The 19,678-nt window shown below is 41.1% G+C and overlaps 5 protein-coding genes across 5 annotated transcripts; 4 read left to right on the top strand and 1 right to left on the bottom strand.

Moving 5' to 3' along the window:
- Positions 1 to 555: 555 nt before the first annotated feature.
- Positions 556 to 1,621, top strand: LOC121559785 (E3 ubiquitin/ISG15 ligase TRIM25-like). Its single transcript, XM_041872874.2, has 2 exons — positions 556 to 640; positions 872 to 1,621. The coding sequence occupies exon 2, from the start codon at positions 874 to 876 to the stop codon at positions 1,606 to 1,608; it is 735 nt and encodes a 244-aa protein (XP_041728808.2). The 5' UTR covers positions 556 to 640; positions 872 to 873; the 3' UTR covers positions 1,609 to 1,621.
- On the top strand, positions 1,613 to 2,125 carry LOC123484117 (zinc finger protein RFP-like; the record flags this gene model as incomplete). Its single annotated transcript, XM_045214129.1, has 1 exon — positions 1,613 to 2,125. A coding segment is annotated over one exon (513 nt), but the record flags the coding sequence as incomplete, so codon positions are not given.
- Positions 2,126 to 8,151: 6,026 nt separating this feature from the next.
- LOC121559784 (E3 ubiquitin-protein ligase TRIM39-like) lies at positions 8,152 to 10,702 on the top strand. Its single transcript, XM_045214137.1, has 2 exons — positions 8,152 to 8,302; positions 8,562 to 10,702. The coding sequence occupies exon 2, from the start codon at positions 8,564 to 8,566 to the stop codon at positions 10,193 to 10,195; it is 1,632 nt and encodes a 543-aa protein (XP_045070072.1). The 5' UTR covers positions 8,152 to 8,302; positions 8,562 to 8,563; the 3' UTR covers positions 10,196 to 10,702.
- A 4,743-nt stretch (positions 10,703 to 15,445) lies between these two features.
- Positions 15,446 to 17,632, bottom strand: LOC121559789 (choline transporter-like protein 1). The gene is made up of 6 exons (XM_041872877.2): positions 17,609 to 17,632; positions 17,304 to 17,387; positions 16,997 to 17,134; positions 16,529 to 16,765; positions 15,602 to 15,682; positions 15,446 to 15,472 (listed from the first exon to the last, which is right to left on the bottom strand). Exons 1-6 carry the CDS (start codon positions 17,630 to 17,632, stop codon positions 15,446 to 15,448), a joined length of 591 nt encoding a protein of 196 aa, XP_041728811.2.
- Positions 17,633 to 18,291: 659 nt separating this feature from the next.
- LOC121559790 (E3 ubiquitin/ISG15 ligase TRIM25-like) lies at positions 18,292 to 19,516 on the top strand. The gene is made up of 3 exons (XM_045214130.1): positions 18,292 to 18,959; positions 19,130 to 19,280; positions 19,502 to 19,516. The coding sequence occupies exons 1-3, from the start codon at positions 18,292 to 18,294 to the stop codon at positions 19,514 to 19,516; spliced, it is 834 nt and encodes a 277-aa protein (XP_045070065.1).
- The last annotated feature ends 162 nt before the right edge of the window (positions 19,517 to 19,678 follow it).

A 19,678-nucleotide genomic window follows, 5' to 3' on the forward strand; every position in this document is an offset into this window, starting at 1 on the left:
TGCACAAAGTAGATGTCCTAACCGACTTGCCAAAACTATAGTTTGTTAACAAGAAATTTGTGGAGTGGTTGAAAAACGAGTTTTAATGACTCCAACCTAAGTGTATGTAAACTTCCGACTTCAACTGTACATATATATGATTTGAATTTTTTGTAAACTTAAGTATACTTTACTTTATTAAAATATACTTTTCTTTAGATTGGGAAGCAAATCTTTTCCAAACTGCCTGAACTCCATTTGCTGTCGATCTTTAATTTGTTGTTCATTAATGAATTATGTATTTTGTAAACAAGAGGACCACAATGGAAATACGTTTCTAAACTTTTTTTTGTGTTATCCTCAATGATTTTTAAATGCATTGTATCCACATGTGTGGTTGTGTTTTTTAAATTGTCAAATAAATAATATATAATATCAAGAATGTATCAAGAATGAATAGAGATCAGCCATGTGAAGGGTTAATTATTTTCCAGAGCACAGAGCAGCACTGGGTGGGGAGGAGCATGTTGATGTCACTTTGCTAATGTGAAACTAAAGTTGCTAGACATATTGCATGTTGCACACACAAGCAAACTCTCTCAAACTGACGCTCCAGGGCTTTTTTTGGTCAGAAAGATCAGAGAAATCAAACTCTCTACAGGTGAGTAGAGATTTACAAGGGCAGATGAAATTACATTCTACTATGCAAATTCGTCTATTCTCCTGTTTTCTTTTACAGTACCTATGTTTAACTATATTTGGTAAATTGACTATTCTAAACTGTATGTTCGTTGTATGGTTAAACCTTTAATGTTATGTTGCGATAGCACAAAAATTATCGAGACATGACTCATTCAAGGAAATAATCTCTAGTTCCACCATCTCGCTCTAGATATGGCTTCCTCCAGCATTCTCCAGTCTGAAGAGCAGTTCCTGTGCTCTATCTGTCTGGATGTGTTTACTGAGCCAGTCACCACTTCATGTGGACACAGCTTCTGCATGGCCTGTGTCACAAAGTACTGGGATAGCAATGACCTGTGGCAGTGTCCACTGTGTAAGGAGAAATTCTACAGACGACCTGAGCTTTGTGTCAACACAACGTTAAGAGAGGTTGTAGAGAATTTAAAAAAAATGAGAGACAGAAGTGACGATGAGTCCGCTCCCAAACTCGGAAAAGTGGCCTGTGACTTCTGCACTGGGACGAAGCTCAAGGCCCTGAAGTCCTGCCTGGTGTGTCTGGCCTCTTACTGTGAGACTCACCTGGAGCCACATCAGATAGCCCCAGCCTTCAAGAGACACAAGCTGATCGACCCTGTGGAGAACCTGGAAGACAGGATCTGTAACAAGCATGACAGAATCCTGGAGATGTTCTGTAGGACTGACCAGACATGTGTGTGTCAGTTCTGCATTGAGGCAGACCACAAGACTCATGACACTGTCCATATAGAGGAAGAGTGTGGAGAGAGGAAGGCTCAGCTGGGGAAAACTGAGGCAGAAGTGCAGCAGATTATCCAGGAGCGACTGCAGAAGGTTAGAGATCAAACTCTCAGTAGATCTCAGCAAGAGAGATGCAGAGAGAGAGATAGCAGACAGCGTGCAGGTTTTCACTGCTCTGATGCTCTCCATTGAGAAAAGCCAGGCTGAGCTAATTGAGGTGATTGAGGAGAAGCAGGAAGCAGTTGAGAGGCGGGCTGAAGGGCTCATTAAAGAGCTGGAGCAGGAAATCACTGAGCTAAAGAGGAGAAGCACTGAGCTGAAGCAGCTCTCACAGACTGAGGACAACCTCCAACTTCTCCAGAGCTTTCTATCCCTAGTGTGCACCCCTCCACCCACCAAGGACTGGTCTGATGTCAGTGTTCACAGTGATCTGTGTGTGGGGACTGTGAGGAGAGCTGTGTCTCAGCTGGAGGAGACACTGAATAAAGAGATGGAGAAGCTGCCTGACGTCAAACTGAATAGGATTCAGCAGTATGCAGTGGATGTGACTCTGGACCCTGATACAGCACATCCCTGGCTCATCCTGTCTGAAGATGGGAAACAAGTAAGATATGGAGACACACCACAGAAACTTTCTGACAATCCAAAAAGGTTTGATCGTTTTGCCATTGTTCTTGGAAAGAATGGCTTCTCCTCAGGGAGATTTTAATATGAGGTGATTGTTAAGGGGAAGACTTTATGGGTTTTAGGAGTGGCAAGAGAGTCCACTGACAGGAAGGAGAAATATCACACTGACACCTGAGGATGGACTCTGGACTGTGATGCTAAAGGATGAGAATGAGTACCAAGCCTGTACCTCCCACTACATCCTCCTCTCCCTGAGAGAGAAGCCCCAAAATGTTGGGGTTTGTTGATTATGAGGAGGGTCAGGTCTCCTTTTATGATGTGGAGGCCAGGTCTCATATCTACTCTTTCATATCTGCACCTTTACAGAGAAGCTCTTTCCATACTTCATCCCCTCTGGTAATGATGATGGTTAAAACTCAGCCCCTCTCATCATCTCTCCTGTCACTCACACAGGCTGATTAAATGATGGAGAGAGAACTGTTTGTCCTAACAGATATTTTAAAATGCACATTTACAAATCATTACATGTATCAATATGTTTACAAATTAGTGTATTTAGTCAGGTTGACATGTCACATGATTCGAATGTCCACGGATGTCCTCTGAAATTGTATCAACAAATGAAAATGTAAAGTGTTCTGTACATCTTAACATGGATAATAAATGCTTGTATTTACTGAAAATGAAGACTCAAGTGGAATTAACGTAAATAAAATAAGTAATAAAAGTTGTGTTGCTTTGATTATTTACCCATAATTATTTTACAGACGGATAACTATCCTTTAAAGTGATATTCCTTTTCTCTGTTTCTCTCTTATTCCCTCTCTAAGTAAATCTGATGATAAAGGCCAAACTCAGCCTTTGAACTGGTTGTGGATGTAGATGAATATGACTTTAAAGAGCAAATCCACAGTTGAAACAATAACAAAGTGGCCTCCCAGCTTCTGTTTTGGTAAAAAGCTGAGGGATGGGCCTGGAGAAATGTAACCACTCTTAGAATAATAGACGGAGCTATGGATGCAAGGACTGACCATCCAGTATATCAAAACCATTGTTTTAACCATGGTTTGAGGCTATACAGTTTTTCTTTACATTTACAATGTTTACAAACATTGGAGACAAACAAGTGTATATTTTGGGTTCTCATGGGGTGTGACAGTTGAACTATGGTCATGAAGCATTTATAAGTTATATTGTTCAAGAATCAATGGGTATCTATCATTCATTTATCCATCAAAATATTGATGTAGCAATCACAGATTGTCCCTTTTAATTTTGTTTTTGAAACTGTATAAGTGAATGTTGTAAAATACATACTCAGCCTTTGAGCTGGTTCTACAGTTCTGTACTTCGATTAAGGACATACTTTTCCATTGAGCTGTCTGTGTATCTAAGACAGTAAATATGATAAGGGAAGTAATGTGCCATTGAGCTGGTGGTTGGTTTCAAATCAAATCACATTTTATTTGTCACATACACATGTTTAGCAGATGTTATAGCGGGTGTAGCGAAATGCTTGTGCTTCTAGCTCCGACAATGCAGTAATATCTAAGAATTTCACAACATATACCCAATACACACAAAAAAAGTAAGGAATGGGATTTAAGAATATATACATATATGGACAAGCAATGACAGAGCGGCATGGACTAAGATACAGAAGAATACTATAGAATAGAATGCAGTATATACATATGAGATGAGTAGTGCAAGATATGTAAACATTATTAAAGTGACTAGTGTTCCATTTCTTAAAGTGGCCAGTGATTTCAATAGGCAGCAGCAGCCTCTAATGTGCTAGTGATGGCTATTTAACAGTCTGATGGCCTTGAGATAGAAGCTGTTTTTCATTCTCTCAGTCCCAGCTTTGATGCACCTGTACTGACCTTGCCTTCTGGATGATAACGGGGTGAACAGGCAGTGGCTCGGGTGGTTGATGTCCTTGATGATCTTTTTGGCCTTCCTGTGACATCGGGTGCTGTATGTGTCTTGGAGGGCGGGTAGTTTGCCCCCGGTAATGCGTTCAGCAGACCGCACCACCCTCTGGAGAGCCCTGCGGTTGTGGGCAGTGCAGTTGCCATACCATGCGGTGATACAGCCCGACAGGATGCTCTCAATTGTGCATCTGTAAAGGTTTGTGAGGGTTTTAGGTGGTAAGCCAAATTTCTTCAGCCTCCTGAGGTTGAAGAGGCTCTGTTGCGCCTTCTTCACCACACTGTCTGCGTGGGTGGACCATTTCAGTTGTCGGTGATGTGTACACCAAGGAACTTGAAGCTTTCCAACTTCTCCACTGCGGTTCTGTCGATGTGGATAGGGGGGTGCACCCTCTGCTGTTTCCTGAAGTCCACGATCATCTCCTTTGTTTTGTTGATGTTGAGTGAGAGGTTATTTTCCTGGCACCACACTCCCAGAGCCCTCACCTCCTCCCTATAGGCGGTCTCGTCATTGTTGGTAATCAAGCCTACTACTGTTGTGTCATCTGCAAACTTGATGATTGAGTTGGAGGAGTGCTTGGCCACACAGTCATGGGTGAACAGGGAGTACAGGAGGGGGCTGAGCATGCACCCTTGTGGGGCCCCAGTGTTGAGGATCAGCGAAGTGGAGATGTTGTTTCCTACCTTCACCACCTGGGGGCGGCCCGTCAGGAAGTCCAGGACCCAGTTGCACAGGGCGGGGTTCAGACCCAGGCCCTCAAGCTTAATGATGAGCTTGGAGGGTACTATGGTGTTGAATGCTGAGCTATAGTCAATGAAAAGCATTCTTACATAGGTATTCCTCTTGTCCAGATGGGATAGGGCAGTGTGCAGTGTGATGGCAATTGCATCGTCTGTGGATCTATTGGGGCGGTAAGCAAATTGAAGTGGGTCTTTGGTGACAGGTAAGGTAGAGGTGATGTGATCCTTGACTAGTCTCTCAAAGCACTTCATGATGACAGAGGTGAGTGCTACAGGGCGATAGTCATTTAGTTCAGTTACCTTTGCTTTCTTGGGTAGTGATTATGATAAAACACATATTTTTGGTTTTAGATGTAGGTGAGGATGAGGCGAGGGATCTCCACCAGGGTGATGATGAAGGAGCCTTTGGCCACAGTGCCCAGGTGGTAGTGGGTCAGAGGCAGCATAGATGACAGGATGTGGGTCAGCGGCAGCTGGGATTTATTCCTAATGTCCACCACAAGGTACAGGAAAAGCAGAGTTAGAAATATGCAAACTCATACAGGACAGACCTGGGTTCACAAGATATTTGTTTTCTTTGAAATACTTTGAGCGTTTGATTGAGCAGGTATGGAGTGCCAGATGGGCAGGGTCTGTACTTTTGGGACTATTTAATTGCTTCCGTTGCATCAGGAGAGAACAATCAAGTGCACCTAACGTATTCAACAGAAAAACTAATACTTTGAACCCTGGGCTGATACGGGGCTATTTCCTAATTAACACATCATAATCACAAGCATTTCACTGTATTCATTAAATGTACTGTTTTATTGTTGGGGATATACACTGTTTTTAGGACAACCTGAAAAAAAACATGTCCCCCTTAGAACGTATCCTGTCTTGCCCCAAAGCTTGTTTTCCTTTCTTTTATTACTCTGTATAAAAATGTTATCAAAAATATTATTGGTTCAAACTCATGAAGGGAATAGAGATACAGTCATATAGAATCCCTTTTTTCATGGATACAATATTACAAACTCAATAAGCAGTAATGACTCAGTGTTTCCACAATTTAGGGATTTCCAGTTCTGGTCATGCATTGCCTCTGACATAAGACAACCTCAGCACTTGTACGACCTGCATTTAATATATTAAACTAATATAAAACATCCTCATCAGAGTAAATGTCTCCCTCATATTTGATCCACAGTAGTAACATGATCTTGTTAACAGGTGAGGGAGAACACCTTGTACAAATTTAGAATTTAAAAAAATCACATTTCCAAAAATGTCCATGCAAGACAATGTCTGTTATGCTAGTCAGCTGTATTTGTCAAAATTGTATTAGATGTACCAATGCAGCGCAAGTAGCGACCATGATCATCATTACCACAATCTAAAAGTACATTGATATACAAACACTTCTAGTGTACAGTAGTAGTGGTTAAAAATAACAGTGATGACATGGAATGCATTTTAATGAGGGCGGGCTCCTCAATGAGGGAGGGCTCTTTGCATTCCAGGATTTACAAACAATATTTAAATTTACCAGGCAAATCCTTCTTCTTTTATTTAAAACTTTGCTCTGACATGTAAGATTAGGGTGTCCCTTGATGCGAAACACTACCAATTGACACCCTCCGCTAAATTTGAGAGAACCGGTCTAAACCCAGGGGACTGGTTTCTGATCTATACTTGCATTTCTTAAAAGCATCCCAGAAGCCCCTGCCAATTGACCAACTATGGAAGAGAGCACAGGAGGTTGGTGGCACCTTAATTGGGGAGGACTGGCTCGTGGTAATGGCTGGAGCGGAATATGTGGAATGGTTTCAAATACATCCAACATGGTTTCCATGTGTTTGATGCCATTCCATTCGCTCCGTTACAGCCATTATTATGAGCTGTCCTCCCCTCAGCAGCCTCCAATGGAAGAGAGAGGTCTCACCTTCAGTCACTAAAATTAACTGGCAATCTGTATGGTCTAATTATATTCTTTATTCTAGAAATCCCAATCATCAGAATATCTATTTTAATAGGAAGTATGTTCCTCAGCTGTGCATGTTTCCTTATGTGGAATAAACAATCATTGTCAACTTTCTCTGCACTCTTCTGAACAGGAATTCAGAAAGTACTTCAAAACTCAATATTGGCACTGAAACTGCAGTGCCTTGCAAAAGTATTCATACCCCTTGGGTTTCTTCACATTTTATTGTTACAAAGTGGGATTAAAATGTATTTAATTGTAATTTTTTGTCAACAATCTACACAAAATGCTCTGCAATGTCAAAGTGGAAGACTGAGAAATTAATAACTAAAATATAGTTGTCGCATAAGTATATGAATATTAATAGTGTACTTGATCACTCACAAGCAGAGTTTCATTTAAAAAATGCAAAGCTTCAAATTAGTGTATTTTGAATGAATATACTAAATTACAATTAAAGCATTTGTCACGCCCTGGCCTTGAGAGGCCTGTTGTCTTTAGTTGGTTTGGTCAGGGCGTGAATTTCTATGTTATATATTCTATGTTTATGTTCTAGTTAGTCTATTTCTATGTTGCAGTGCTAGGTTGTGTTTCTAGGTTTGGCCGGGTGTGATTCCCAATCAGAGACAGCTGTCGCTCGTTGTCTCTGATTGGGGATCATACTTAAGTAGCCCTTTGCCTACTGTGTATTGTGGGATCTTGTCAGGGTCCAGACAGGGCTTGGTGCATCGTGGGGGGATTGCCGATCCAGGCCCAGACGTCAGCCCCTCTCCAGGTTCGGGGTCTCCCGCACCAGGGTCCAGACAGGGCTTGGTGCATCGTGGGGTGATTGAATGTTTATTTAGTTAAATAAACATAAACGCTTTTCACGCTGCACCTTGGTCTGACCCATCTCAACGTTCGTGACAGCGTTTGAAATTGAAGTACAGTGTTTATGTTTAATGATAGTGAACATATGGTTAAAGACTGAAAAACAATGAATTTAAAGTACACTTTTAATAAATGTGTTGAAGTGTAATGATAGTATATTTATAGTATACTTAAGATATACTAGAAAAGTACATCTCGTATTTGAAGTATATATATGATTTGAATACTTAAGTATACTTGTAATATATTAAAATATACTTTTTTTTCGATTGGGAAGCAAATCTTTTCCAAACTGCCTGAACTCCATTTGCTGTCGATCTTTAATTTGTTGTTCATTGATGAATTATGTATTTTGTAAACCACAATGGAAATACGTTTCTAAACTTTTTTTGAGTTATCCTCAATGATTTTTAAATGCATTGTAACCACATGTGTGGCTGTGTTTTTTAAATGGTCAAATAAATCATATATCAAGAATGTATCAAGAATGAATAGAGATCAGCCATGTGAAGGGTTAATTCTTTTCCAGAGCACAGAGCAGCACCGTGTGGGAGGAGCATGTTGATGTCACTTTGCTAAAGTGAAACTTAAGTTGCTAGACATGCTGTATGTTGCACACACACGAAGTAAACTCTCTAAAACTCTTCAGAAATCTCTCTTAAAGATCTACACAGAGTCTCCTGTGTGTTTTTAAACTACAGTACATACCAGAGAGAAATCAGAGCAAGCGCCCACACTCTTTCACACACAGGTAAGTATAGATTTACAAGGGCAGCTGAAGATACAATATACTGTGTAAATGTTATGGTATTCTCCTGTTTTCATTATTTACAGTACCTATGTTTCACTATATTTGGTAAATTGACTAATTTATACTGTATATTGTATGGTTAAACAATGTTAATCAAGATTGGTTAGTATCCCTTAATGTCATGTTGCCAATGGCACTGAAACTTTTGAGAGATGACTCATTCCAGTAAATAATTTATAGTTCCGCTTTCTCTGTCTAGATATGGCTTCCTCCAGCATTCTCCTGTCTGAAGAGCAGTTCCTGTGCTCTATCTGTCTAGATGTGTTCAGTGAGCCAGTCACCACTTCATGTGGACACAGCTTCTGCATCACTTGTGTCACAAAGTACTGGAATAGCAAGGACCTGTGTCAATGTCCACTGTGTAAGGAGAACTTCTATAGACAACCTGAGCTTCGTGTCAACACAACATTAAGAGAGGTTGTAGAGAATTTTAAAAGGATGAGAGACAGAGGTAAAGATGAGTCCCCTGCCAAACCTGGAAAAGTGCCCTGTGACGTCTGCACTGGGAAGAAGTGCAAGGCCCTGAAGTCCTGCCTGGTGTGTCTGGCCTCTTACTGTGAGACTCACCTGGAGCCTCATCAGATAGCCTCACCCTTAAAGAGACATAAACTGATCGACCCTGTGGAGAACCTGGAAGACAGGATCTGTAAGAAGCATGACAGAATCCTGGAGCTGTTCTGTAGGACTGACCAGACTTGTGTATGTCAGTTCTGCACTGAGGCAGACCACAAGACTCATGACACTGTCCCTATAGAGGAAGAGTGTGGAGAAAGGAAGGCTCAGCTGGGGAAAACTGAGGCAGAAGTGCAGCAGATTATCCAGGAGCGACTGCAGAAGGTTAAAGAGATCAAACTCTCAGTAGATCTCAGCAAGGGAGATGCCGAGAGAGAGATAGCAGAGAGCATACTGTTCTTCACTGCTCTGGTGCGATCTATTGAGAAAAGCCAGACTGAGCTCATGGAGGTGATTGAGGAGAAGCAGGAAGCAGTTGAGAGGCGGACTGAAGGGCTCATTAAAGAACTGGAGCAGGAAATCACTGAGCTAAAGAGGAGAAGCACTGAGCTGAAGCAGCTCTCCCACAGTGAGGACCACCTCCAACTTCTCCAAAGCTTCCCATCCCTAATGTGCACCCCTCCACCCACCAAGGACTGGTCTGAGATCAGTGTTTACAGTGATCTGTGTGTGGGGACGGTGAGGAGAGCTGTGTCTCAGCTGGAGGAGACACTGAATAAAGAGATGGAGAAGCTGCCTGAAGTCAAACTGAAGAGGATCCAGCAGTATGCAGTGGATGTGTCTCTGGACCCTGATACAGCAAACCACTGGCTCATCCTGTCTGAAGATCGGAAACAAGTAAGACATAGAGACATACCATACAATCGTCCTGTCAATCCAAAAAGGTTTGATCTGCATAACGTTGTCCTTGGAAAGGATGGCTTCTCCTCAGGGAGATTTTACTATGAGGTGAAGGTTAAGGGGAAGACTAGGTGGACTTTAGGAGTGGCCAGAGAGTCCATAGACAGGAAGGGGAAAATTACACTTAGCCCAGAAGATGGACTCTGTGTTGTGTACCTAAGGGATGTGAATGTGTATAAAGCCAGTACCTCCCCCCATGTCCTCCTCTCCCTGAGAGAAATGCCCCAGAAGGTGGGGGTGTTTGTGGACTATGAGGAGGGTCAGGTCTCCTTTTATGATGTGGAGGCCAGGTCTCATATCTACTCTTTCACTAACTGCAACTTTACAGAGAAACTCTATCCATACTTCAACCCCAGTGGTAATGCTGGTGGTAAAAACTCAGCTCCTCTCATTATCTCTCCTGTCAATCACACACACTGATTAAACGATGGGAGAGGGAACTGTTTTTCAAAACAGCTCATATACAACTTACATTTACAAATAAGTATATTTAGTCAGGTTGACATCACATGATTAGAATGTCCACAGATGTCCTTTAAAATCTTATTATCAAATAGAAATGGAAATGTATGTACATCTTAACATGGATAATAAATGTGATATGATGTTTTTTATAGTGTTATGTGTGAACTAATTTAGAGTTAGGAGGTAAGTGGTTTGGTGCCACCGAGTCTGCATTCCTTATGTCAAAGGATAGTACTGATGTTGATCTTAGAAGGATTGATGGACAGGATATACTAACTTTGGGTGCAGGTAGTAACATCAAAGAAAGGGAGTGCCCAATGATGTTTAACAGATGTGGGTGAAGAAACGTGTAACAGAGTGTATATAAACTGATAGGTTTCTTTGTTCAGGAGTTCGGAAATGGCAAGAGGCAGAGCTCTGTCTGTCTGTCTGTGTTGTTATACGAACCATGCTACCTATTAAATATTGAAATGAACTCCCCATCAAAAGTGTCTAAGTACATCCTTACATTCTTAATCACTTGATACCCTAGAAACTCATCATAACAACATTTTTATTTTTACTGAAAATGAAGACTATCAGCTGGAATGAACTTAAAATAAATTAAATTAAAGAAAGTAATCAAAGTTAAGTTTGCCCATAACTCTTTTACAGAGGGAAAACTATGCTTTAAAGTGATACTAATATTCTCTGTTTCTCTCACCCTCTTATTCTCTAACTAAATCTGACGATAAAGGACGTACGTTTCCTTTCAGCTGGTTGTGGATGTAGGTGAGGATGAAGCGAAGGATCGCCACCAGGGTGATGATGAAGGAGCCTTTGGCCACGGTGCCCAGGTGGTAGTGGGTCAGACGCAGCATAGAGTATAGGATGGGGGTCAGGGCCAGCTGGGATTTATTCCTGATGTCCACCACAGAGTAGAGGAAATGGAGTTAGGAAATAGTCAAACTGATACAGGACAGATCTCGGTTCAAATAGTATTTGTTTTATTTCAGATACTTTGAGCGTTTGATTGAGCCTGTATATTGGGTGCCAGGTTTGTACTTTTGGGACTATTCTATTGGTTACATTGCACCAGTGAAGCTCAATCAAGTGCAGCTAAGTTTCCCAGTTGGAGCTAGTATTATCGGAGTTCCCAGTTGTCTTGAACTCACTGAAGTCTGAGATGTCCCAGTTCCGAGTATCGAACCCGGGGCAGTGGCGCCTTAGTAGTCATCGTTGAATTTGCAATTTCCAACTTGTTGCGTAATATTTATGTCCAATGGCCGATGAGCACCGATACGTTTTATCTATAATTTCTCTTCATATGACAAAGATTGAAAAGGATTTGCCAGTAGATTGCCTACCGACTTGATGCATGTTGATGACTGCTTGTCTAGCTTGCTAGCTAAGATTTTGAAAGTATGATGTTGACATGATCAGTCCAATCAAAGCTACGGTAGATATAACGTGATTTGACGTCATTTTATCTGTGGCAAATGACCTTGAGCCTTCTTGGATGGGCACTTCTAATGTAAGTCTATGGCAGCACCCAAGGGGCTGCCCTGAATGACGCGTCGCCACTGGATATGGGGCTATTTCCAATTTACCACATCACAATCACAAGCATTTAATTTAATTCAATATATTGTTTTATTGTTAGGTATACAGTGCCTTGCAAAAGTATTCATCCCCCTTGGCGTTTTTCCTATTTTGTTGCATTACAACCTGTAATTTAAATGGATTTTTATTTGAATTTCATGTAATGGACATACACAAAATAGTCAAAATTGGTGAAGTGGAATGAAAAAAATAACTTGTTTCAAAAATTTTTAGAAATAAATGACGTAAAAATGGTGCGTGCATATATATTCACCCCCTTTGCTATGAAGCCTCTAAATATGATCTGGCGCAACCAAATACCTTCAGAAGTCACATAATTAGTTAAATAAAGTCCACCTGTGTACAATCTAAGTGTCAAATGATCTCAGTATATATACACCTGTTCTGAAAGGCCCCAGAGTCTGCAACACCACTAAGCAAGGGGCACCACCAAGCAAGCGTCACCATAAAGACCAATGCGCTCTCCAAACAGGTCAGGGACAAAGTTGTGGAGAAGTACAGATCAGGGTTGGGTTATAAAAAATATCCGAAACTTTGAACATCCCAAAGAGCACCATTAAATCCATTATTAAAAAATGGAAAGAATATGGCACCACAACAAACCTGCCAAGAGAGGGCCGCCCACCAAAACTCATGGACCAGGCAAGGAGGGCATTAATCAGAGAGGCAACAAAGAGACCAACGATAACCCTGAAGGAGCTGCAAAGCTCCACAGCAGAGATTGGAGTATCTGTCCATTGAAACACTTTAAGCCGTACACTCCACAGAGCTGGGCTTTACGGAAGAGTGGCCAGAAAAAAAACATTGCTTAAAGAAAAAAATAAGCAAACACGTTTGGTGTTCACCAAAAGGCATGTGGGAGACTCCCCAAACATATGGAAGAAGGTACTCTGGTCAGATGAGACAAAAATTGAGCTTTTTGGCCATCAAGGAAAACACTATGTCTGGCGCAAACCCAACACCTCTCATCACCCAGAGTACACCATCCTCACAGCGAAGCATGGTGGTGGCAGCATTATGCTGTGGGGAAGGTTCAACTTCCAGCAGGACAATGACCCTAAGCATACTACTAAAGCAACACTCGTGTGGTTTAAGCGGAAACATTTACATTTCTTGGAATGGCCTAGTCAAAGCCCAGACCTCTTTGACTAGGCCATTCTAAGACTAGGCCATTCCTTTAAGCAGTGGCTAGATGTGCCAAGCTTAAAGAGACATACCCCAAGAGACTTGCAGCTGTAATTGCTGCAAAAGGTGGCTCTAGGAAAGTATTGTTTCACAATTTTTTTTATTTTGCATCTTCAAAATAGTAGGCATGTTGTATAAATCAAATGATACAACCCCCCCAAAAAATACATTTTAATTCCAGGTTGTAAGGCAACAAAAAAGGAAAAATGCCAAGGGGGGTGAATACTTTCGCAAGCCACTGTAAGCTGGTTGTTGGTTTAGGATAGTAACTGAATATGATCAAATACATACTTTTCTTTTGAGCTGCTTGTACAGTGCCTTCAAAAAGTACTCATACTGACTTTTCTTACTGACATATTGACTTTTTCCACATTTTATTGTGTTACAGCCCGAATTCAAAATATATATATTTTTCACCCATCTACACACAAATGTATTGCAAATGAAATACAGACATATCTAATTTACATAAATATTCACACCCCGGAGTCAATACATGCTAGAATCACTTTTGGCAGTGATTACAACTGAGTCTTTCTGGGTAAGTCTCTAAGAGCTTTGCACACCTGGATTGTACATTTTTGCACATTATTCTTTATAAAATTCTTCAAGCTCTGTCAAGTTGGTTGTTGCTAGACAGCCATTTTCAAGTCTTGCCATAGATTTTCAAGCTGATTTAAGTCAAAACTGTAACTAGGCCACTCAGGAACATTCAATGTCATCTTGGTAAGCAACTCAAGCGTATATTTGGCCTCGTGTTTTAGGTTATTGTCCTGCTGAAAGGTGAATTTGTCTCCCATTGTCTGTTGGAAAGCAGACTGAACCAGGTTTTCCTCTAGGATTTTGCCTGTGCTTAGCTCTATTCCTTTTCTTTTCTAAAAATCATGTTAAACACTATTATTGCACGCAGAGTGAGTCCATGCAACATTTTATGTGACTTGTTAAGCACATTTTTACTCCTGAACTTACTTAGGCTTACCATAACAAAGGAGTTGAATACTTATTGACTCAAGACATTTTAGCTTTTCGTTTTTTATTAACTTTTAAAATTTCAACTTTTACATTATGGGGTTTTGTGTGTAGGCCAGTGCCAAAAACATCTCAATTTAATCAATTTTAAATTCAGGCTGGAACACAACAAAATGTGAGCGATTGAGCCTGTTGTTTGGAGTGCCAGATTGGTGGTGTTGGCATTTTGGGACTATTCCATTTCTTCCTTTACATCAGGTGAGATCAATCAAGTGTAGCTAATGTATTTGACAGAAAAACAAATACTTGAACCCTGGTCTGATATGGGGCTATTTCCTAGTTAACACATCACAATAAGAATGTCATGAAATATATGTTTTTATTGTTGGAGATATATATATATATATATATATATATATATATATATTTTTTTTATTCAGTATTTTGTTTTAATGTTTCTCCCTCTTGAGTGGATATCTTAATGACATCCAGAGACAAATCCATGTCCCCGATAGAACTGATCCTCTCTTGCCCACAGCTCTCACAAACACAGGTGGACATTGCTTCTTTTTGTTGTTTTATTATTCTGCATAAAAATGTTATCAAAAATATTCTGGGTTAAAACTCATGACGGGAATAGAGATACAGTCATATAGAATTCCTTTTTCTATGGATACAGTATTACAAACTCAATAAGCGGTAATGACTCAATGTTGCCACAATATAGGGATTTTTAGTTCTGGTAACGCATTGCTTTTGACATAACACAACCTCAGTTCTTGTAGGACCTGCATTTGAAATATATTAAAAACGAATATTAACATCCTTATCATAGTACATAGCACTGGCTATTTCATATTTGATCTACAACAGTAAAATGCTCCATTGGGAGCGGGCTTTTCATTGATCCTGTTAATGAGGTGAGGGAAACCACCTTGCACAAATTATGACTTAGTTTTTCCAAAAAAAATTCATAAAGGAAATCTTTCAACAGGGTCAAAAGACATTGGGTTTTGGGTGGAGTTTTTAGACAGAAAATTGCCTGTTGATTATCTGTTATGGTAGTTAGCTGTCACAATTGTATTAGATGTACCAATGCAGCGTAAGTAGCAACCATGATCATCATTACCACAATCTAAAAATACATTGATATACAAACACTTGTAGTGTACAGTAGTAGTAGTTACAAAATAACAGTGATGACATTGAATGCATTTGAATTATCTCTCACAATACTTCCACACACAAGAAGCTAAACAAAAAATGATCAACTCTACAGCCTGTACAATAGCACAAAACGACAATAACAATATTCTTGACGGATGTGTTAAAAAAAAAATAATAATAATATTGTCAATATTATCAAAAATATTGTCGTCCCTGGGACTAGAGTGATATCATGGTAACGTTTGGAGTGCCTTTTGGTTTCCGTCTTCTGGTTTGGTTCGGTCAAGCAAAAGTCCCTCCTTCATGAGTCTACAACAATAAACAAATGGAGTGTTAAACTTTACATTGTCTTCATCAGCATCATCATTTTGGGTGTATGACTCTAGATTATGGAGGTAAGTGAATGTATTCTCTGTTGGAAAAGTTTTGTTAACTCACCATGGGGTTCATCTCACGACCGTCTCCATCTGCCTCGGGCCGATCCCTTCCCACCATTTTCTTACTGTTCTCCACAAACTCCTAAAGAGAGAGAGAGCGAGAGAGAAAGAAGAGCGAGGTTAGAATGTGTGTGTTGGGTGTTGAGATAACAAGGCTATTCACCATATAGATTATTCACCATATAGAAAGAGAGTAAAAGTGGTACTCTGTAAAACCAAAGGCTACGTTCCATCCACACCAGCATACCAGTTAGAATGTATGGCCTGATACACTGGAATGTTAGTGTGGATAATGGAACAGAGACATATACTGTAAAAGGCTACGTCCCAATTCACCACCCTTCTCCCAAAGTGGGCACAACATGAATTTAACATGGAAACTCCCTCTAGCCAACGATTACACCAGAGGAAAAGGCAAAGTGAGAGGGATAACTGGGCCCGAAATGGGTCTTCTCTAGCAGATGGTGTTTTTGAGGGTTTTTTCGCTAATCAATCAAATAGTTTTTGTATGGAATTTTGTAGGAGCGTCGAATTTGGTTAACAAAAAATTGTGTGGCTTATTTACTACGTGAGGCTTATTTGATCTAATAGAAGTGTCGTAATGCTTAGGTTGTTACTATTGTACTGATATAAGTAGGACATGTTACATCCCGGCAACTTTGATAAAAAACACTTTATATCGGAGTTGTGCCTGTTGTTCACACACGTATCTGCCCTCTCATTGGCTACAATGGCCCCACCTGTTCTTGCCACGTCCCGACTGCTTTCCATTTTTGAAGACATTTCATTTTATTGTTAGAGCGGCCACTTGAGTATCTGGTCAATATAATGGATTATCTGTGATTACGCCAATCCATTGCTTTTAACCATGACTGGTGGAGAATCGTGACGCAGCCATAGTCTCCCACCCAGCCTCCCGTCCCCTCACCATTAGGGCCTTGTCCATGTAGAACTCTCGGCCGGGGCTGCCGTCGTTGTGCTTGGTGTCCACGGCGAAGCAGAGGAATAGAACGTCCACCACGATCTCAAAGACAGACAGGAAGCAGTGGGCCACCAGCCAGGAGAACAGGCAGACGATGAGCAGGGGCAACACCCACACCGTGTAGTCCCGCTGGTAGTTGAGAGACAATACACCCACGAACGCAGTGCAGGAGACGATCAGTACCTGGACACACACACAGACACACACACGAAGCGAAAGATGGAGAAAACGGGGGGTGGGAAAGGGAGGAAAGAGGAAAGAGGAAGAAAGAGAGGGAGAAAGATAGATAGTGAGCGATTGAAAAAAAGAGTACGACCGTGAGGGTTTGAATAGTATTAGAATGCTTGTAAAATAAACACAAATAATGAACTGACAATAAAGAATCCTAAAATGCTGTCGCTATGCGGCCGCTACCTTTCCCAGGAAGAGGACAAAGTCCCCCACGGTGTTGATGGTGGCCACTCTGAGGGCATTCTCTACCAGGATGACGAAGGCGTCGCGCGCCGACGTACAGAAACTGGTGCTGTTGATCGCTGTGGCCGTGTACGAGTTCTGTGGTGAACAAGAGACAGGAGTATCATCAATAACAATGTGTGATTGCTGTCATCTTGGAATGAGTCTCCATTGTAAAATAGATTGTTGTCAATGATATAACATGTGTAATAGTAAGAATAATCAACATCTCACATGACAATCAATCTGATTCTGATCGAACACTTACTTGATTCAGGTATGTTAGACACTTCTTCAGGCACCACAAGCAGCAGATGCAGGCTTTCAGCATACAGCGAGCACAGGCATTTTCCTACAAACAGAAAACACATTCAGCTTCAGTTCTCCACCCATTGTCTAGCTTGACTTGACAAACTGGTGGTTGGTATAAGTCAAATTGAGTATGTTTAAAAAGCACAATCTGGGATATTTCTTGCTTCTTAATTAAATGGTCAAATCTGCTAAGACTGCCACGATTCATCCCAATGTGGAATTTGAACGGTTGCTGTTGATGTCTGAAAACCTTCCATACACCTGCAATAGGTCCTTGTTTAACATTTCTGATTCACACTTCTTCTACCTAAACCAGTGAAAAAAAATGAGAACACTCCTGTTTAAACTGTTCAACCTTGTTTTATTTTAAATGGTAAAACAATGTATCAAGAATGAAGTGAGAGATCAGCCATACGAAGGGTTAATTCTGTTCCAGAGCAACATTGGGTGGGATACACCTACTACTGTATGTTGTGCACATGAGCAAACACCTTCAAACTCTTCAGAAAAGTCTCTTAAAAACTCTCAGGTGTTTTTTTAATACTATAGAACAGAAGAAAAAAAAATCAGAGAAAGCGCCCACACTGTTTTAAACAGACACAGGTGAGTAGAGAATTACAAGGATGGGTGAAGAAATGTTACCTGTGTACATTTTATGGTAATCTCCTGTTTTTTTTAAATGTTTATCTACAGTACCTATGTTTAACTATATTTAGTAAATTTACTAATTTCTACTGTATGTTGTATGGTTAAACAACATGGTTGGAAATGGAATAGGCTCCGTTCAAATATATATAATGTTTTATTGACTGATTGATTATAATCTGGAGCCTTTTGTTATTTTGATCTGAAGTTTTTCCAGAGAGTGTTTGCCACAATTTTCTAAATAAAAACGTTGAACTTCATCTATGCTTTACAGTTTCGACTTTGCGCTCTCTCTAGATATGGCTTCCTCCAGCAGTCTCCAGTCTGAAGAGCAGTTCCTGTGCTCTATCTGTCTGGATCTGTTCACTGAGCCAGTCACCACTTCATGTGGACACAACTTCTGCATGGCCTGTGTCACAAAGTATTGGGATAGCCAGGACCTGTGTCAATGTCCACTGTGTCAGGAGAAATTCTCCAAACGACCTAAGCTTCGTGTCAACACAACCTTCAAAGAGGTTGTAAATAATTTTAAAAGGATGAGAGACAGAGGGAAAGATAAGTCCCCTCCTAAACCTAAAATAGTGCCCTGTGACGTCTGCACTGGGACGAAGCACAAGGCCCTAAAGTCCTGCCTGGTATGTCAGACCTCTTACTGTGAGACTCACCTGGAGCCTCATCAGATAGCCTCACCCTTAAAGAGACACAAACTGATCAACCCTGTGGTGAACCTAGAAGACAGGATGTGTAAGAAGCATGGCAGACTCCTGGATCTGTTCTGTAGGACTCACCAGACTTGTGTGTGTCAGTTCTGCACTGAGGCAGACCACAAGACTCATGACACTATCCCTATAGAGGAAGAGTGTGGAGAGAGGAAGGTTCAGCTGGGGAAAACTGAGGCAGAAGTGCAACTGCAGAATGTTAAAGAGATCAAACTCTTAGTAGATCTCAGCAAGAGAGACAGCAGAGAGTGTGCATTTCTTCAGTACTCTGGTGAAAAGCCAGACTGAGCTTGTTGAGGTGATTGAGGAGAAGCAGAAAGCAGTAGAGGCACCAGGCTGAAGGGTTCATTAAAGAGCTGGAGCAGGAAATCGCTGAGATCAGTGTTCACAGTGATCTGTGTGTGGGGACTGTGAGGAGAGCTGTGTCTCAGCTGGAGGAGGCACTGAATAAAGAGATGGAGAAGCTGCCTGAAGTCAAACTGAAGAAGATTCAGCAGTATGCAGTGGATCTGACTCTGGATCCTGATACAGCACATCCCTGGCTCATCCTGTCTGAAGATGGGAAACAAGTAAGACTTGGAAACACGCCACATAATCTTCCTGACAATCCAAAAAGGTTTGATCGTTATGCCATGACCGGAAAGGATGGCTTCTCCTCAGGGAGATTTTACTATGAAGTGACGGTTAAGGGGAAGACTGACTGGGATGTAGGAGTGGCCAGAGAGTCCATAGACAGGAAGGGGAAAATCATACTGAGCCCTGAGAATGGACTCTGGACTGTGTTCCATAGTCATCCTCTCACTGAGAGAGAAGCCCCAGAAGGTTGGGGTGTTTGTGGACTGTGAGGAGAGTCACGTCTTCTTTTATGATGTGGAGGCCAAGTCTCATATCTACAATTCCACTGTCTGCACCTTTAAAGTGAAACTCTTTCCATGCTTTGAATCCGAGTCTGACGGCAGAGTGAAGG

The sequence above is a fragment of the Coregonus clupeaformis genome, unplaced genomic scaffold (genome assembly GCF_020615455.1).
Source record: "Coregonus clupeaformis isolate EN_2021a unplaced genomic scaffold, ASM2061545v1 scaf0201, whole genome shotgun sequence".
In the NCBI taxonomy this organism is placed as follows: domain Eukaryota; kingdom Metazoa; phylum Chordata; class Actinopteri; order Salmoniformes; family Salmonidae; genus Coregonus; species Coregonus clupeaformis.